The sequence below is a fragment of the Limanda limanda genome, chromosome 7, assembly GCF_963576545.1.
Source record: "Limanda limanda chromosome 7, fLimLim1.1, whole genome shotgun sequence".
Taxonomy (NCBI): domain Eukaryota; kingdom Metazoa; phylum Chordata; class Actinopteri; order Pleuronectiformes; family Pleuronectidae; genus Limanda; species Limanda limanda.
In genome coordinates, this window is record NC_083642.1 from 16,290,256 (window position 1) to 16,307,956 (window position 17,701).

At 46.5% G+C, this 17,701-nt stretch overlaps 1 protein-coding gene across 2 annotated transcripts in view; it reads left to right on the plus strand.

Annotated features, from left to right (window-relative positions):
* The window catches only part of samd11 (sterile alpha motif domain containing 11), a 67,717-nt gene extending 50,820 nt beyond the window's left edge, over positions 1–16,897 (plus strand). The window contains exons 7-13 of one of the 2 annotated variants that reach the window (XM_061075273.1): positions 5,570–5,723; positions 10,641–10,756; positions 10,886–10,964; positions 12,133–12,917; positions 13,716–13,849; positions 14,840–14,950; positions 15,198–16,897. In XM_061075273.1, coding sequence (XP_060931256.1) covers positions 5,570–5,723; positions 10,641–10,756; positions 10,886–10,964; positions 12,133–12,917; positions 13,716–13,849; positions 14,840–14,950; positions 15,198–15,461 — 1,643 coding nt within the window. In that variant the 3' untranslated portion in view covers positions 15,462–16,897. The remainder of the gene's footprint in view (positions 1–5,569; positions 5,724–10,640; positions 10,757–10,885; positions 10,965–12,132; positions 12,918–13,715; positions 13,850–14,839; positions 14,951–15,197) is intronic. The other variant, XM_061075274.1, reaches the window with a different exon arrangement.
* Positions 16,898–17,701: the final 804 nt, after the last annotated feature.

The following is a 17,701-nucleotide window of genomic DNA, read 5'->3' on the forward strand; positions in this document are numbered from 1 at the left end:
TACAGGGTTATCTTGCCCCTTGAAACAGTTATAAGGGGTAGTGGTTGAAATCTTCCCCATCAAATTGGGACAGCCCTTCAAGAGCCATTACATAATCAGTGGTCATCGCAAAAACCTGCCACGTCATCAGTAGTATTCGATTTAAACAGAAGCGACAAAAGGTTTTCCTGGAGATGTCATTGTAAAAACATTGTTGAGATCCTAAATTAACCAAAGCTATTGCTTGCAGTCACTAAAGTGACAAACCTATAATATCATAATCTCATCTATGCTAATGCAGGTGAATCAATGACATTTCCATTCATCCAATGGAAATTGAAAAGCTTGGACACGCTGCACTATTTCACATATAAATCAAAAGCACAGCTTCAGGCTGCTAGCAGAGGTTTGTAGACAACCCTGCTAGGATGAAGTGTTAAAAGAGGATCATTCAGTGCAGTAACATAATATCTATAATAATCTTAACTGACCTTCAATAGCTCCTTAAAACTTTTGTAAATCAGATTCCTGTTTGTAATTACATGTTCCTGTTATTTTCACTATAATTAGTGGTCACTCATGCATTGCAGCTTAAAATCCAAACAAGTTGTGTCAATCCTGGTATTTTTTGTATATGTATAGTGTACATGGTTATTGCAAATATGAATACAGCCAAATTAGTTCCACATATTTCTCATTCTACTAAAATGTTGTCATACTTGACTCATTGTATTTACTGTGTTTGCAACATACTTGTGTTCGCCATGGGCAGTCTTCACCTCCATAATCATAGGTGATTTCTTCTCCTTCTTTGATGTCATCCAGGGCAAATACACAAAGGTGGGGTACTCCATTAACATACATTTTTTTCATTTTCGAGTTAGGACGTCTGTGTTCATCATTAACTAGTCGCCCAATTGAGCCATCTTCTCTGGAGGCATCAACACTTGAGAAATTGGAAAAATTGGAAAAGAAAAAATACAAATGTCACAATATATCACGATAAAATCAGAGACCCACGTAGTAGAGCTTAGTATAGTATATGGAGTCTAGTTTAGGTATTCTTAAGTCTTACCACCATGTTTTCCCTCTCCACTTGAAGGCAAACATGAATGCAGCACATGAGGGGTGGTAAAGTTTTCTCCTTCTCTGTGATTCTGCATCACTTATCATATCCCCCCTATATTGTACAACAAAGTCTCCTTTACAAATTGTACCCTTTGCAAATACGCCACGTCCTGTAAACAATAAAAACATTTTCAATAAAGATCCATTAATTATATTTGTTAACAATGAGTTTATGCTGATATATAATACAAAACAAACCAAAACTGACCAGCATTCTAGTCCATATTAAATGTATTCTGGAGCTTTTCTTTAGATTTTAAATGATAATTATTTATTGATAATTTACAGCAGATACCACCTCACCTTTTACTGCATTAATATACTGGACCTCTAATTTGCAGATTTTGTCAGTCTGTGAAATAACATGTTGAATTGCATCCTGAAAGGGGCTGATGCATGGTGCCATTTCTGCAGGAAAAGATTAAAAAAAAATTGTTTACTTGCTTAGTAAGACTGGTGGTATTAAAAATTGCTGTTGTTGCCTCAATCCTCATGAGGGTTGTTTTTCTTGCAAAATTCAACTACAGAAACCTTCTCCTTTACTCTTTGTCATGAGTATAGTTTCTGCCTACAGGGTGATGCATACTCTCTCGTGCGTTGTTGCATAAACTTTACACACATACAAACATATATGTACTGTATATCTGTCTTGTGCATGTGTGAAAGGTAAACTGGGTCAATACTGTAGCCAATTATTTGGATTTTACCTGCAGGTCATGCCTGAAAACAGCTTAAATGAGAAATGATAATGTCTGAATAATTGTGAAGGAGTATGGCTTTCACATATAAAGAAAACAGCAGGAGAATTCAGACAGGAGGACGTGCCTGGGTAGAGCAAGCCAGAGGCATGACATGATGTACACATTCAGTAGCAGAGAGCATAGTATTTTTGTTTACAGCACATCGAAGATGATGGCAAAATAATAGTCATTGTATTTTGTTTTGCATGTACACCAATGTTACAAGCATTTGGACATGTCCACATTATCAACAAAGAGTCAAAAGGGAGATTTTTCATGCTGAGATATTTTTATTCTCCCAGTCTCACGTCTGTGAGCTGTTAAAAACACTATGAACTTTCCTACTCGCCGGCTCTGAATCCTCCTTCTATCATTTAATTCCAGATGTATGCCTCTGACCATGATGCTTTAATAACCTGCTCTGCCTCTTCCACATGAACGTGCCCATTGTTAAATAAGAAAAGTTTAAAGGGCCTGTTCATAACCAGCTTCCAAATAGAGGTTATCCAGAGCAGCCAGGTTACATTTCCTCTGCACATAAACTCCTTCACATATGCATCATGCTTGCAAGTAGTTAGAGAAACGCAGTAAAACATTTGAGGTCATACACTTAGCCTTTGTAGCTAATCATAGCTATTAATCATGCCAGCTAGGTAATGGTAATTAATGTAATTTGAGGGTTCAACACTGCTTATACTTATCTAAGATACAACTGTGCTTACCTTATGTCTTACTTTTGCTCCTCTGCACAAGTTCTTATCTTCTTAGCTAGTTTCTCCAGCAAAAAGTCTTCTTTTACTGTTGATTGCTGAAAATGTCATCGCTGCTTTAATCATTACTAATGGGGACCAGGAAGTGGGTGGCACCCAACCATATTTGGAAGATGTGTGTGTGTGAAGCAGTGGGTGCAGTACTAGCTAGAAAAAGTAGGGACACTACTGAGCAATGCTCACACACTAACATTTACCAAAAAACATGTAATATGGGCCAATGCTTCAAACTTCACAGGCACCTTCAGAGTAGCTCTAGTATTCATTTAAAAGGGTAATCCTCATGGGGACCGGCATTTCGGTCCCCACACCGCAACCGGTCCCCATGACGTGACTGTGTAAACAGTCACCGGTCCCCGCGGTGTGATGATTACCAGAACACACACACACACACACACACACACACACACACACACACACACACACACACACACACACACACATACACACACACACATACACATACACATACACACTGAAAGGTGGAGCCCGAATAAGGCATCTCTGTCATGTGAAGCTTTACAGACATGGACTGGATAAAAAATAGAAGAGAATAAGAGGAAAACTGGAAGGAATACTTAGGAGAGAAATAATAAAAAAATTCTACAGTGTCACATAGCTTTAATTGTCTGGGTTTAACAAAGCACTCCAACTATTTTACATTTCTAAGTCAGAGCTGTAGATACCACTCACTCCAGTTTGGTTTGTTTGACATAGTATCTTTGATTTGGTTCAGAAATCGAAACATTATTCTACCAAACAGTGTAAAGTTTCAATTTAAATTTAAAATGGAACTTATCAAAGGTGAATCATTTTTGGCGTGTGGTTTAAGTGGGTGGGGTCCTACTGCCCTATTGCCCTCATGACCTCATTATTTTTAAACCCTGGTCACAGACAATTTACCAATCACAGAGAGAACTGCTCAGCCCGTGGAAACTTGTATTCAGTCTAATGTGGCCCAGCCTGGAAAAATCCAGAGACACACAGCTATATCTCATAAAATTACTAAAGTTAAGTACACAAAGTAAATGTGATACAAACTGTGCATGGAGTTTGAAAGACATGGGCAGGGAGGATCTCGTCTAAGACACTATTGATCGGCATTATGGGAAGTGTAAGATCCAGTGTTCTTGGAGCTCGACCTGGATTCTCTCTCGGTCACTTTTTGGCTGCGATGTAGCCTGAATATTTCAGGCTCCGCTGCATTGATTGTTCATTCTTTTTCAAATTTGTCTCTTGGAAGTGTCCAAACTTTTTGGAAATGCAACACTAAATCACCAGAGGGCCCTTTAACTGAAGCAGACATACAAAATAATTGGTGAGGTGGGATTGTGACCACAACTCTTAGAGGTCAGCGCCTCCACCCTGTCACCCCCAACACCATGTATGCAAGTGTACGAAAGACTCTGTGGGTGTGTGTGTGTGTGTGCGTGTGTGTGTGTGTGTGTGTGTGTGCGCGCATGTTTGTGTGTGTGTGTGTGTGTGTTTGTGTGTGTGTGCGCGTGTTTGTGCACTCTTGGTCTCCAGTTCCCTCTGATCCTTCCCTTATCTCTCTTCCTCCCTCCTCTCACACACATACACACACACAGACACAAACACCCTTGTCTGCCGCCAGCCGAGTCCCCTGCGGCCTGGCGCAGCAAACAGATCGATACACCGGAGCTAGGCCGCATTAATATCTGTCGCTTCACCCCCCCCATCCCGGCGCCCGCTCAGCTGCTTCAGCACACACAGAAACACACAGTCAGGCACGCATACGCAAGCACCTAAATCACACAGACACACATCACACCCGCACCGGCGGCGGAAATGGCCCCAAGCTCCTGAGGGATCTGTCTAATTAAAAAAGTGTGTGTGCGTGTGTGTGCGTGCGTGCGTGCCTGTGTGTGTGTGTGTGTGTGTGTGTGTGTGTATGTGTGTGTGTGTGTGTGTGTGTATGTGTGTGTGTGGAGGAGGTGGGTTTGTAGATAGATTGAGGCAGGAGAGAGAGAGCAGGATGGATTTTTCTCTCATTAGAAGCCGTGTCTCCTGGTGTCTCCTTCTCCTGCGACGGCAAGTGAGAGAGCCGAGGTGGCTGGGAGAGAGGGGACAAGCGGAGAGAGGGAAAGATGGAATAAGGCGAGTGGTGGAGGGCAGAAATTTGAGAGAGGAGGGCAGGCTGAGATTGAGGAAGAAGGTGGGATGATGGTGGTGAAGGCCGGGATGTTTCAAAGTGTGAAGTTGCTTTTTCGCTCGCTCTGATTGTACAAAAACCCAGATGCTGTCAGCCTGATTTGTTTTGTAAAAAAAATGTCAAATACACCATATTGATTTAATTTCAATTTTCTGCATCAACCTCTTCATTTCCTCACATTCGCCTGGAAGTGGTCAGCTGGCTTCCACACCTCGACACATGGGTTTCGATGCGATGTGCTCATTTCTTACACCTCTGCCAAAACGTCAGCTCTGTTTATCTGTGTGCGGTGTGAGTGTTTACATGCATGTGTCTGCACACGTCCATGGGCGTAACATGGGGATTAGAAAATGCATCGGCATCACTTTCACTAATAATGTGGAATGAGCCAATTGGGGTTTTTAAAATAACTTATTGGTGTTTTTTATTAGCCGTGTGCAAACTACACCCTCACATCCAGCGCTACAGTACAATCACCAACTTCTGTTTTCCTGTGTTTTCCTAAAAATCTTTTAAAGTTTACTTACAGCACATGTGCAACACACTTAACAGAAACCATCAACTAAGCTAGCGGTTGAGTTTCTGTCTCATATTGCCTCTTAAGTTTCTTTCAGGATCTTGAGGGGGACGTGAATTCTAATTTGTTTTTATCCCTTCCCCTTCTCTCTTTCCTTTTTCTTTCCTCTCACCGTTCCTCCTGCATCATCTCTGCCTTGTGGACCCTTATCTTCCTGTCTCTCTCCCTTCACTGTGCTTTCCCGTCTTTCCTCCACATTCAGAACTCCTCCGTGCTCGTCAGGAGGCGCTGGCTGCAGCGGTGAGGAACCCCGTGGCCTTAGAAGCTCACCTGCCCTCGGCCGGCAGCTCGTCCTCCTCCAGCCAGAGACGCAAGCAGGGTCTGCCTCAGCACCGGGACGCACACTACACCGACAGGTACGTTACGGACGCAATCACAGGCTTGGCTTGAATGTCAATGTCAATGCGTTGTAGGAAGCTATCGAAAATGCAACCATGCTCTGCTTGCAATACCAGTGTTATAAATCATTAATAAAGCCCAACACCCACATCTCGACACACAAACACACAAACAGAAGAAGGCCCGCTCGCATCCCTGCACCACCGCACTTCTCTTCCCATTCTTCCACACATTCCCAGCACAAGATCTGATCTTGTTTTTCGGCTTTTTCAATGAGTTGTATCGTATGCGTGTGTGCGCGTGTGACTACATGTGTTAGTGTGTGTCTCCAAATTTCATGGCTAAACTAAGGATCCAATAACCTCTTGGCTACCACCGTGGAGCCGCACGCCTGCATCCCCGGCTCTTCCTCCCTCCTCTCCCTCCTCTCCCTCCCCCCACACCCCCCACCCCCCCCAGCGCCTGGCCCCTGCGCCTCCCAAACAAAGCCGGGGGCAGCGGGAGTGGGCGGGTAATTGCTTGTCGATTATTTATGTGGCGCGGGGAGAGGCGGGGGATCGATAATGGGCCGGCGGTGCGGCAGCAGGGGGGGGATGGAGGGCGTTTGTGTGTGTGTGTGTGTGTGCGTATGAGACAGTGAGAGACAGAGAGAGCGGGGGGGGGTGGCGGGGTGAGGGGTAGGGGCGGGAATATAAGCAGGAAGCAGAACGGCCAGGCGCTGTGTGGTGCAGCTCTGGTAGGCTGTGGGTTTGTTTGTGTGTGTGTGTTAGTGTGTGTGTGTCTGTGTGTGTGTGTGTGTGTGTGTGTTTAGGCGAGGATGTGGGGGGGGGGGGTCGTTCGTTTGTGTTTGTTCCATTTCTCGAGCTGGCGGTCTGCATGCGTGCTCATCTAGGCGGACTGAATCTGGGTTTGTTTGTGTGAATATGTCTCCTAATGTGTGCGTGTGTGGCCAGTGGTGCAGTGTGAATGCAGCCAGTGAGCTGTGGCCGTTCACCGACAGCACGCCGAGTAATTAGCCACACAGGATTGGTGCGAGTTAACCAGGCCTCGGCCATCCCTCTATCCATCATTCCATCCATCATTCCATCCATCCATCCATCTCCAACCTCACTCCCTCCCCCCTCTACCGCCCCCTGCCTCCTCTTTAACCCCTTTAAACTCTCAATATGATTGGGAGAAGAAAATTGGTTTTATGTCCAAATTGTAGAATGCAAAGAGAAAGAAAAAGTAAAGAATTAGTGAAACAAAAAAAATGCATTTTCTCACGTGCACATTCACCATAGGGCCAAACGTTTTCTGACATATTCATATTCAGAGGTCATTTTTTCATGTTCTAGAGTAAGTCCCGTACATTCTACTCACGGAGATCTGAATGCAACTGCACTAAACATTTCTAGAACAGTTTCTAACTTTGAGTTCTTATTGTGCTTCAACGTACAGTAATACTCTCTGGGCACGACAGGCCTGGATAAATCCTGGACTCCATCCAACACGTTTGGGTGCTGAATCGCAGACTGCATGATTGGCCGTATTACGCTGTATCACTGATTGTGGTTTATAACAATACCGTGTTGTCCCAATCTCATGTGCTGTACCACCTCCCAATAAAACGCACAGAAAGTGCAAAAAAAGGGTAAAAAACATGTGAGAGTAAAATGAGTCCAAAGTGAGGAGGAAATTAAAATCAAGATAATTGGAGCGAAAACGTAAAAAACGTACAGAATGAAAAGATGAGAGTGAGGAAGTGAGCTAGAGACAGATGCTCACCCCTCTCCAGCGCTCTCCATGGCTCACCTTTCCATCGACCCCTCATCATTGATTATCTGGGGCCCATTAGGGCCCATTGTTAAAAACAAATCATTAGGGCCGCTCGATGGGCTTAGAGCCTGGTGCTCCATTTGTCTGGCCTTAAATGGCACTAAGCTCACCGAACATCTGCAAGGCAAATAGGGGAAGGATGGAGAAAAGTAAAGAAAAAGGGGGAGCGAGAGAGAGAGGAAGTGGAAAACATGGGAGGTTAAAATGGGGATGAAGAGGGGAGAGGGTGAGAGGAGGAAATGAAGGAGAGAGAGAGAGATGAACAAAAATAGGGAGTGAGGAGATGCACAGAGTGTGAGATAGCGGTAGGGAAAGAAGGGACGGGGAGAGAGTGAGAGAGATGGAGGGCGGGCGGGAGAGGGGGAGAGAAAGAGGGAATGAGCATGGAGGGAGCCTCATCCATTTTAATGAGCTTCCTGTGTAAATGTGTTCCTGCGGAGAAGGAGCCGAAGGCGGCCGCGCGGCGCTCCTAATCCCCCCACGCTCCCATCATTAAGGGCAGCCCTGTCGCACGCACACACACACATGCACGCCGCCACAAACACACACATTTACACACACACACACGCGCACACACACCGCTGTCGCCACTCTGACAGGTCGTCACACAACAGTGAATTCCCCAGGAGCCCCTGGCCTCACTGCAGGCGGAAGAAGAAGAGGAGAGAGAGAGAGAGAAAGAGAGAGAGAGAGAAGGAGAGCGAGGGAAGGAGAGCGAGAGAAGGAGAGAAAAAGAGAGAAGTGGGAGGGGGGGGGGGCTTCCTGTGATATAGTTTTTCATGATTATGAACCCACCTTGCGTTTGTGAATCTGCCCATTTTCAGTCTCATGCAAAAACTAGGTGAGTGTTTTTGCCGAGGCTTTTTATAGCATGTTTGTGGTTTGCCAACAAAATGCAGAGATAGGGCAAAAAGAAAAACACACACACACACACAGAGCCTAAGAGCAAAACAACTAATGTCTGCCACTCCTCCCTCAAAATTGCCTCCTATAAAAGGAGGAAAAGAGGGAGAGATGGAGGAAGGGAGTGTCAGACACAAACTCTCTCTCTCTCTCCCTCTCTCTCTCTCCCTCTCTCTCTCTCTCTCTCCCTCCCTCCGTCTCTCTCACTCCCCATGATTAGGCCTAATTATGGTGGCGCAGACGCCTGGCAGCCCCAGTCATGCAGCTTTAATTGACCGTTATTCATCTGCGGGCTAACGCCAGGCAATGGTAGGCAGTGTGTAAGGAGAGGGAAGAAAGAGATGGAATATCAGAAGAGAGGGGTTGGGGTTGGGGTGCGGGGGGGGGGGGGGGCTGATGGGTGTTTGGCATGCGGGAGCCATTGCAGGGTGGATTGGAGTTTCGCGGGCGCCTCGGCGTAGCCCAGTGGAACTGTGCGTCGCGAGGCTAATTGCTAGCCCAGAGGGATTAGGCCAGGTGATTACACACTGGGCGGTGTAATTACATAAGCAGCGGCGAGCAGGGCCCCGGCTCGCGGCTCCGGGGTCACGCGCCGCAGCAAGATTAATTGGAGCTGCCACTGGAGTGCGAGGCACCGCCGGAGAGAGCGGTTATACGATTAGCATTAACATTTCAGCGGCGGAGGCGATCGATGAATGGTTTTCACCCCCTCCCCCTCTCAGGAACTGGCTTCAACCCCCCCCCCCCAACACACACACACACACACACCTCTCCGCACTCCAATGTGCGCCCTCCCTCTTTGCAATTCCTCCCTCTCTCTCTCTCTCTCTCTCCCGCCTTCTCCCTCGTCATTTAGCGAGGTGGGAGACATGCAGGCGCTAGCTAATTCGAACACGGTTGCAAAACAATATTTGCGGTCGCATGCGTCCCAGTGTTGGTTTTGATTTTTGTTGTTTTCCTCAGCTTGTTTCCCGTGTATGCTTTTGTGTGGTGGCAGTCGCACACAGCTGAGCTCCGGCTGGTGTGACGGCAGCAGCTCATGGGGAGAAAAAACAAGAGAGAGAGAGCAGAGGGAAGAGGAAGAGGTAGAGGTGTGGGTGGGAAGCTGGAGAGTGAGTTCAGAAAGGCCCTGGAGGACAGCTGTGGCTGGAGATGTCCGGCAAGCATCATCATCATCAAGACCAGATCCTCTGACCATGAAGATTAGAAGAACTCAAAGAAAGAGGGATCGAAAGAGAGACGGGACTAAAGTGAGACGAGAAGTGGGAGAGGAAGTGAAAGAGATGTAAAGAAGCTGGTATAAAGAGACGGGATGAAATGGAGTGATGAAGAGGGAGAAGAGAAATATGGAGAGGTGAAAGAAAGACACGAACAATACAGATATTTAGAGGTCACAGAGAAGTAGAGAGACCGGAGTAAAAAAAAAATAAATAAAAAAAAAGATGGGTTAGTCGGAACAAGAGATGGAGAGAGAGGGAGCAAGGTGAGAGGCGCCTTCCCCCCCCCCCTTAAGGAGGACAAAAGACGAAGCAAATAATGGAGAGAGGCCTTTTCAGAAGCAGACGTTGCAGGACGCTCCATCTTTTCACCGGCTTCAATGCAGCCAAGAGAGCGAGAGAGGGAGGGAGGGAGGGAAGCCGGGAGAAGGGCGTAAAGAGGGGAGAGAAGAGAGAGAGAGGAGGGATGAGTGTTAATTAGAAGGTCCTTCAGCCCATGGCCCCGGTCAAGACACAGGGGCCGCCCCAGCTGTCGGAGCATGACACACTGGCATTGTGCATTCAGCTCTCATTATGTGTGTGGGTCTGGAGTTGTGTGTATGTGTCTATCTGTGTCTATATATTGTGTGTGTGTGTGTGTGTGTGTGTGTGTGTGTGTGTGGCGGCAGGGGAAGGAGAGGCTGCAGTCCAGGGTACAGCTATGGCCAGCGGCGCTTGTTGTGGCGTGGCAAGACTGATGAGGCACTGGGGCGACGTGGGGGCCTCTGGAGCTCCACTGATAAAAATACACTGCATACATTGGTGTGTGTCAGCGTGCGCAGACTCACAACGCCGGAGCGGAGACACACTTGGAAGAGAAACAAAATTATAAAAAAACTAGTCATTAAGCCATCATGCATTATACATACCTCCGCTTTTCTTTTTTCCCCCCATTTTAACGTATTCAGTCAAATTCAACTTTGGCCTAATGGTGTCCTTGTATATTTGTGTGTGCAGAGATCTGTCCCACCCGCCGCCCCTCCTGTCGCCTCCCACGGCCCCCCACATCGCCTTAGGACCTCACCTGCGGCCCCCGTTCCTGGGCATGCCTTCCGCTCTTTGCCAGGCCCCTGGTGAGTTATCAGTGATGCCTCAGCTGAATAGCTGATACACATCACAGCACCCAACAAAAATGGGGTTTTCTAACATTTGGGATTCTTTGCTTACCAGTGTGTGTGTGTGTTTCCTTGTTTCCATCACAGGTTATGGTTTCCTCCAACCAGCTCAAGCTGAGATCTTTGCTCGGCAACAGGAGATGTTTAGGAAGCAGAATCTGGCCAGGTGTGTATGCCTGATTTTGAATGTTTCAGGATGTAATGATTAGGGTTGCAAAATTCCGGGAATATTCAAAGTTGGAAACTTTCCATGGGAATTAACGGGAATTAACGGGAATATACGGGAATATACGGGAATTAACGGGAATATACGAGAATATATGGGAATTAACGAAATAAACTGGAAATCTTGTGGGTAATTTATACTAACTGTATTTACCTTGTCATATACAGACATAAATATAAACATTTTGTTTTGTCATAGGCTGATTTGAGCCCTGAGGAAACTTTGGACACTTGACTATACGCTTCTGCATCGTTGTGTCATTCTTAACATAGGTCTTTGAACAGTATTTGCAAATGTACACAGCCTTTCCTTCTACATTGAATGGGACGAAATGCCTCCATACATGAGAGAGTGCACGTGGCATTGTTCTGTAGAATAAGATGAGAAAAAGTTTGTAAAAAAACGCTAATGCAATGCCAGAGATATAAATAGTTAGCCAAACAATTGGAATAGTCTGTAAAATTTTTACAATTGATTGAAAAATTAATGGAAATAGGCTAGATGAACAGATGAACAATCCTCAATCAGCATGCTAATATATTTTCCCCAGTAATATCATGGAAACTTACCTGACTAGTCCTGCACTCTACAGCAGGCCTCAATAGTGCTGTAGTGTGCAGGATGCTGGGAGTTATCTGTGCATGTGATGGAAGAATGCACAGTGGAGGGTTGAAACTCAATGTGCAGCGTGTGCTTCATTCCATACATCTTTAAGATAGAGTTTTTAATGATGTTGTTATTGCTCAGCGTTTAATTTGCGTATTTTTTTTTTTTTTCAAAATTCCCCAAATTCCCGAGCTAAACTTCCCATGGAAAGTTTCCGGAAAGTTTCCGGAAATTTACCGGAAACTTTCCGCCCCTTTGCAACCGTAGTAATGATTATAGAAGCTATTTAAAATATTAACTGTAACCACAGTAAAAAATGTTTGGGGATGTGGCTTTTTTGTCACATTAAAGTTCCGCTTTTTAAATTGTTTCAAAAGAAAACTTCTGGATACATGTAAAGTTGTAATACACAGCAATTTAACCAATATTTAAATGTGAAATAATGTACAGTTTTAAACCAATGGCATGGGTGTTAAAGTCTCGATGTGTTTCACTTCCTCAGACTTGAGATGTCCGCAGAGCTGCTGAGACAGAAAGAGTTGGAAAGTCTTCACCATCGACAGCAGCAGCAGCAGCGTCTCCTGGGCTCCGACTCGCTGAGAGCTCTACCTCATGGCCTGCCCCTCGACCACCCGGCCCTGCGGAGCCTCCACGACATCCCAGAGGGCCACCCTCTCCGCGAGGAACTGGCCCGCCGCTCAAACGCAATGCTGGTCCTTCGCCACGGGGCTGGCACGCCCCTTCTAGCACTCAGCCACCAGCAGCATCAACCCGGGGCGTCCTCCACTCCCAAAGACACCCAGGCCCAGAGCTCCGCCGCTGGGCCTGACGCTGACTCCAGGAAGGCCCTACGCCGTGGCCCCCAGATACAGTTCCGTGCTGGGGACCACACAGGTGGAAGAGAGGACAGAGGAAGGGAGGGAGACAGGGAGGATGAGGAGATGAGGGACTCAGACAGCGAGACAGAGATGTACACAGAGAGGCAGGAGAGCGTTGCTGCCAAGTCCATGAGTAAACCCAGGGACAGAGAGAGGGACGGGGGTAAAGACACTGGAAGCAGGGGGGCATGTGACAGTGCCAAGGAGCCTCGAGAGAGCTCGGGCAGGCTGAGCGCCCCCTGCAGCTCAGCAGGTACAGAGTCACCCAGTCGTCACCTCTTCACCCCTGGACTGGGCAAGGCTGACGTCAAGTACCACCTGCCCCCTGGGTTCATGCCACCGCTGCCTGCTCTTCACGGCCAGTCGTTCCCCTTTGGGTTCCCCTACGCCAACCCGTACTTTCACACGGGTAAAATACTCCAACACACACCCACACAGAGACACACACACAGACACACACGCACACACACACACGGCGGAAAACTGACATGTGAAACCCATTAGTGTCACCGTCTGTTTGCGTGTCTCCAGTGTGGAGACCTCTCCCTGTTAGGGGCCCTGCCTCTGACCCCGGTGTGACCCCCGAGCACACCACCAGCAGAACAGACACGTGGGCAGAAAAGAGGGAGGAGGGAGTCTGGGCGTTCACATATAAAACACACACACTTCTTGTTCATATACATAATAACTGCAAACACAACACTTTCTGTTAACAACCTTAAACTTGATTTTATCATTAAACAAATTCCCTGCCTCCTTGAGCAGCTAAATGACATAAAAATAAAAATAAAATCTGGTCAGTAGAGGTGGGCATATTTGTTAAATGATTCATAATCCCCAGTTACTTGATAATCATTTAATAGTACAAGAGTGAAATGAGTGTGAGGAGCTGATATTATCTCTTATATTTTGATAATTCTTTCGGTAAATGTTGGTCTGTGGAGAAATTCATGATTTAAAAAATGTTATGGAATTCATTTTTTCCTTTTCAAACTCATTGTGGAAGATTAAACCAATTTTAGTGTCCAGTTTCTTTCTAAAGTGCAGTTCAAAATATGTTCAAACCCAATACTTGGGTTAAGCTGGCAATTTTGGCGTTCCGCATCAGCACAAACGTTGAACAGAAGCAGGATCCTCGCTCTCAACAGCAGCTTTGTAGCCAGAGTTTACATTGACACATCATTTTCACCCACTGCTGCTCTTTCAGGCTCCGTGGGAGGTCTTTTCATGGATGGGGAGGACTCGGCCACGGCAAACCCTGCGGAGGACATCAGCAAGTGGAGTGTGGAGGACGTGTGCGGCTTCATAAGCAGCCTGGCCGGATGTGCTGAATACACACAGGTGAGTACGTGGACGGGTGCGAGGGAGGGAGGAGGGAGAGAGAGAGGGAGGAGGAGATGGAGGCCGGGGGCAGGCTGACTGGAGAACAACAGTGACCAAGTTAAAGCATTTCAGGCTTCTCATCGTTGAGGGTAGAAACACTAAACCGAGCACAGCAGCAGTTTATTGTGAATGTGTATGAATGAAACGTGTATTTGTGTGCAAAGTTGAATATTGTTCCAAAATGAAACATCCAGCTTTTGAGAAAGATACAATACTTACATGATGATGTGTTTAGTCATGAAGTCATTTAAAATCGCTAAGTTATTCTGGTTGTGGCGTTAAGACAATCCTCACTTTGAATTCAGTGTAGAGAAAACCAACTTTAATTCTAAACAACACATCTCAGTAGAAAATAGCTTTATCTTCAGAAAAATTCATGGAAGAACAGTAGTGCAGTGTGTGTTCTAATGGGCTTTGTACTTGGTTGGTACTGGTTAGTTTTCTGAAACCCAAAAAATTACTCAGTCGTGATCGACAACATCACTTGTCGCAGCCTGCAGATAAAGTCTAATATTAAAAAATCATGTGTCCAAATCGCCCGAAATTCAACACCACAATTCCTTTTGCCTTTAACAATACACATACCAAGTGCGAAGCCATCAAGATGAACGGTTCTCGAGATAAACAAACCACATACAGACAGACACAGATTACTGGATTTATTAAATAGATTAAGACTCAGGACAGGAACCGATTTCTTTGGCCACTGTGGACAGAGATGATTAGTTTATCAACATTTTCTCCACAAGTGGATTCTCTATCGTAAAAGGTTGCAATAGAAATATTCAACAATCTTTTTTTTCCCCCTCTCAAAAAGTGGAATGTAGCATTTTGGAATAGAGTCACCGTTTTGTCGGTTGTGTGAGTGGATGTACAGGTTTGTGTTTCGAGTGTGTGTGTGTGTGTGTGTGATGGGTCCTGTGGCTGAAGCGGCTGTGTCTTCGCCAGGTGTTTCGGGAGCAGGCCATTGATGGAGAGACATTGCCGCTGCTCACTGAGGAGCACCTGCTCAGCACCATGGGACTAAAGCTGGGGCCTGCGCTCAAGATCCGCTCACAGGTACACACACCACAGACCAGCGTGTGTGTTTGATCAAGTGGACTCTGTGTCTGAGTGTGTGTGTTTCTGTCCGTAGGACCAAGACAAACTGCTAGAGTAGCATAGCTTATTATTCCCTTAAACTAGCCCGCCCCACAGCCTGTTTCTGCTCTCTCTCTCTCTCTCTTTACCATAAAGTTTATAACATAACTCTATTACGTGATACTCCACAGGATGCACTGACAGTCTTGCGATCTCGTCTCCTCAGGTGGCGCGTCGTGTCGGCAGGCTTTTCTACATGACTGGATTCCCCCTGGCGTTCCCTTTCCCGCCTTCTGCCGCCCTGCGCCCCACAGAGCGGGATCGGGACACCCCCCTGCCCCACCCTCTGTCCCTGTCCCACAGGCCCGCCTCCACCAGCAGCAGCTCCTCCCCCTACAGCGGTCCCATTCCAGCGTGCTCCTCCCCCAAGCAGGAAAACGGTAACGGCTCCACGGTGGCGGGAAGATACGAGGCCAAAACACCTTCGTAGGTGCTAAGACGCAGGGGTGAGGAGGGCGAACTCAACCACAGAGATGGACTCCTAGGTTCTCTTTACTAGACTCCCCCCACCTTGGGAGCTTGATGCTGAATTTTATGGGAAAACTTGGACTGGAATAAGAGGACAACTGGACAATATGAACCACAGCCGGCGAACCAATCAGTCTGAGTTTGTCTGCAGCGGCTGTAGTCGAGCAGAATCCAAAGAAACTGGGTTGGATGGGAGACACGTGAGGCGACAGAGGAACAGAGGAAGAGAAAAGGAGGAAAAGGAGACAGCTGGTCACAGACAGCCTGCCAAAAAGAGGAGCGAAGCCCTGCCACAAATGCGACATTCTTGCAAGTCAGACAGTCAGACGCTAGCGGAAACTCTTCCTTCCTTCCTGGGCTGGAGGAAGCTCTGCTAACTCACTTTCTTTCTCTGGTCTGTATCTCTGCTCTCACCACAAGCCCTGCAGAAACCAGGAATTAAAAAGGAGACGCCTCCCTTCTCTTTTCTCTCCCTCGCTTCCGGAAGCCAAACAGCAGCGTGGAGCCGTCTCTTCAGAGGCTGGAGGCGAAGCATACATGCTGAGCAGCCACAGATCTGACCAGCTCCCTCTTTATCACTGCAACTATGCATTCCACTGTCCCAATACCAAAGATGACCGGATGTGTGGAATTGGAACCATGTTTCACAGTGTGTCTGCTTCTTTTTTTTTTTTTTTTTTTTGCATTAAGTCTCAGAGAAAAGACTGGTCCAACAGGGGAATGCTAGGCTTGTGCCTCACATGATGGACTCTAGGTGGAGCTGTCATTTCCCGACATACAAAGACTTAAAATACCGTATGTCGGAGAAATGGAAAAGTGTGTACGGCTTATGTCATTGTACGCTTGTGTTGACTACTGTGGGAGGTAGGAGAAACATGCAAAATTGTACAGAATCATGCTTAAGATGAAAATATCCTGAAGGTTACATACGTGGTACTTTTACTTTTTGTTAAATGTAGTTGCACGAATAAGGTTTTCTTTACTGAAAAATGTGACTTGCTGAACTTTGGTGGTACTTATGTTCATACTTTTGTTCTGCCATTTTTTTTAAGTGTAATATTAAAAGACGCTCCCAATCTTGAATGCTACTTCAGCATATAAATGAGGAAAAAATATTTATAGGACTTTTGATGTAGTAGATAAAGCAGATTATGATATGTATTATAATTAGCCCTTCAGATGGATTCCAAAGATACTTTTACTTGGTTCTCTCTTGGTTGCAGGGAAAAGAAAGGCACAAAGCTCTTAATGCAAATGTTTTGATTTTGTTATGGATTTTTTATTTTAAACCAACACAAGCAATGAATTAAAAATGGTCTCTAGATTTCCCTTCAAATGTTTTGTCTTCATCCTATTTTTCTATTCACCACACGGGTGAAATAAATCCTAAAGAAATTCCTCTGTTTTCTCCGTTCTGTCATTTGTGTGCATGTGTCAGAACAGCGTCCATGTGCCCTTTCCTCCTCAGGTGTTTTGTGGTTCTTCTGTAAAAAGTGTGCAGGAGGGAGTATATGTGGTCTTTTGAAGGGGAGGTGAACCACGGGGGGCGCAGTTCAGGTCAACACCGGCCATCAGAGTGTGAGGTTCAGCTACAGGCCAAGGCCTCCCTGCCTGTGGGGATAAACCCGACCCTCCTATAACACCCACAAGCAGGACCAGAACCAGGAAGTACTCCCCTTCCTCCCCCAAGAAGTTACACTGAGGCTTTATGGTCTGCTTCTACAGCCCCTGGCTTTAGGCTGGGCATCTGAAAACGACTGCTGAGGAAATGTGGCAAAACTAATTAAAAAACGTATATCCTAATTTGCAGAGTTTAAGTTCTACTCCCCTGCCTCTGCCCTGTGTTGTACACAGGCAAACATGTGATAGTTGTTAACCGAAAAGGCCAGGATCACCTTTAGTTCGGGGGTGAAAGCTGCAGTAAAGCTGAGAATAGGGATAAGTTAGCGTAGGAAAGCCGTGTCTGAGCATGTGAATACACAGACAGAAAAGACAGTGGTCGGGAGAGAGGGGCGGGGGTTTGAGGAGCTGGCACAGAAACAGACCAGCCTGTGTTGCTGCTCTACCACCTGGGCAGAGAATCTTGGCACGGCATCAGACACCACCCTGCCAGCCTGGCACAGCACTGCTGCCTCGGGGCTCAACACCCGTCTCTCTGTACCCCTCCTCTTGGCCGGCCCAGCCTGGCTCGGCCCAGCTCGG